This window comes from Quercus robur, chromosome 7 (assembly GCF_932294415.1).
Source record: "Quercus robur chromosome 7, dhQueRobu3.1, whole genome shotgun sequence".
Classification (NCBI taxonomy): domain Eukaryota; kingdom Viridiplantae; phylum Streptophyta; class Magnoliopsida; order Fagales; family Fagaceae; genus Quercus; species Quercus robur.
In genome coordinates this window covers 25,998,120-25,999,629 of record NC_065540.1, presented here as the reverse complement: position 1 = coordinate 25,999,629, position 1,510 = coordinate 25,998,120, and the positions used below count along the sequence as shown (strand labels likewise).

The following is a 1,510-nucleotide window of genomic DNA, read 5'->3' as shown; positions in this document are numbered from 1 at the left end:
ATGCATGTTGAGCTCCATCAATTTCAGAGGAATGATGTTTGGAATATTGTCCCTAGACCAGAAGGTGTGAAAATCATAGGCACAAAATGGATTTTCCGTAACAAGACAGATGAGGAAGGCAATGTCATTCAAAATAAGGCTAGACTCGTTGCTCAAGAATACACTCAAGTTAAAGGGGTTGATTTTGATGAGACATTTGCACCTATGGCTTGAATTGAATACATACGTGTATTACTAGCTTTGGCATGTCATCTAAAGTTCGAATTGTATCAAATGGATATCAAGAGTGCCATCCTGAATAGTTTTCTCAAGGAGGAAGTCTATGTATCACAACCTAAAGGAATTGTTGATCCACATTATCCCAATCATGTGCTTCATCTAAAGAAGGCACTATATGGCTTAAAGCAAGCACCAAGAGCATAGTATGATCGTCTCATAGAATATTTGGTGAACAATGGATATTCAAGGGGACAAACAGATTGAACCCTGTTCATCAAGAAGGTTGATGAAGAACTGGTTATAGCTCAAGTCTATGTCAATGACATCATCTTCAAGTCTACAAAATACAATCTGGCACATTCTTTCTCCAGCATGATGTAGATTGAATTTGAGATGAGCATGATAAGAGAGCTGAATTACTTCCTCAGTTTTTAAATTTGGCAAAATGAGTCAAGTATCTTCATCTCTCAATCTAAATATGAAAATAATCTTGTAAAGAAATTTGTTTTAGAGTCTACCAGCTCTGTTAGAACTCCCATGAGCCCAAATGTTAAACTCACTGTAAACTTGTTAGGCAAAAGTGTTGATCCTACTCTCTATAGAAGCATGATAGGTAGTCTCCTGTACCTCACTACTAGTATAACTGACATTAGCTACTATGTTGGTATGTGTGCAATATATGAAGCCAATCCTAAAGAGTCTTATATTATTGTGGTCAAGCGTATCATTAAATACGTTAACTCCACAAGTAACTTTGGTGTTTGGTATGATACGGACACAAATGATGTTTTGGCTGGGTATTCTAATGTTGACTGGGCTGGTAATGTTGATGATCGTAAGATTACTTTTGGTGCATGTTTCTATTTGGGAAATAATCTTGTCTCATGGATGAGTAAGAATCAAAACTCCATATCTTTTTCCACTACTGAGGCTGAATACATTGCTATGAGCAATTACTGTACTCAGCTTCTTTGGATGCAGAAACTTTTTTTTGGTTATGGTATTTGTTAAAAACATCTCACCATATATTGTGACAATACCAGTTGCGGATGCAAGGGGTTATTTATGGAGTCGCCACCTAGTTTTTGCAATGGTCTAGGAACCATATATATAGCGTCCTCTCAAGGAAAGATATTTTGATCTCATTACCAGAGATATGGGTTTGGAGTTGAGGTATGGTTTTAGGAAAGTGTTAGGCACCTAAAACTGCCTAACCCTAAAGTTGGCTTCCCATCATTGTGTCTTATGTCTTAACCCTATTAAAGGCACACTCAACATTGTTCTCTATCTC

At 37.0% G+C, this 1,510-nt stretch overlaps 1 protein-coding gene across 1 annotated transcript; it reads left to right on the top strand.

Annotated features, from left to right (window-relative positions):
- The first annotated feature begins 756 nt into the window (after positions 1-756).
- On the top strand, positions 757-1,230 carry LOC126691218 (secreted RxLR effector protein 161-like). The gene has a single exon (XM_050386279.1). It carries the CDS (start codon positions 757-759, stop codon positions 1,228-1,230), a length of 474 nt encoding a protein of 157 aa, XP_050242236.1.
- Positions 1,231-1,510: the final 280 nt, after the last annotated feature.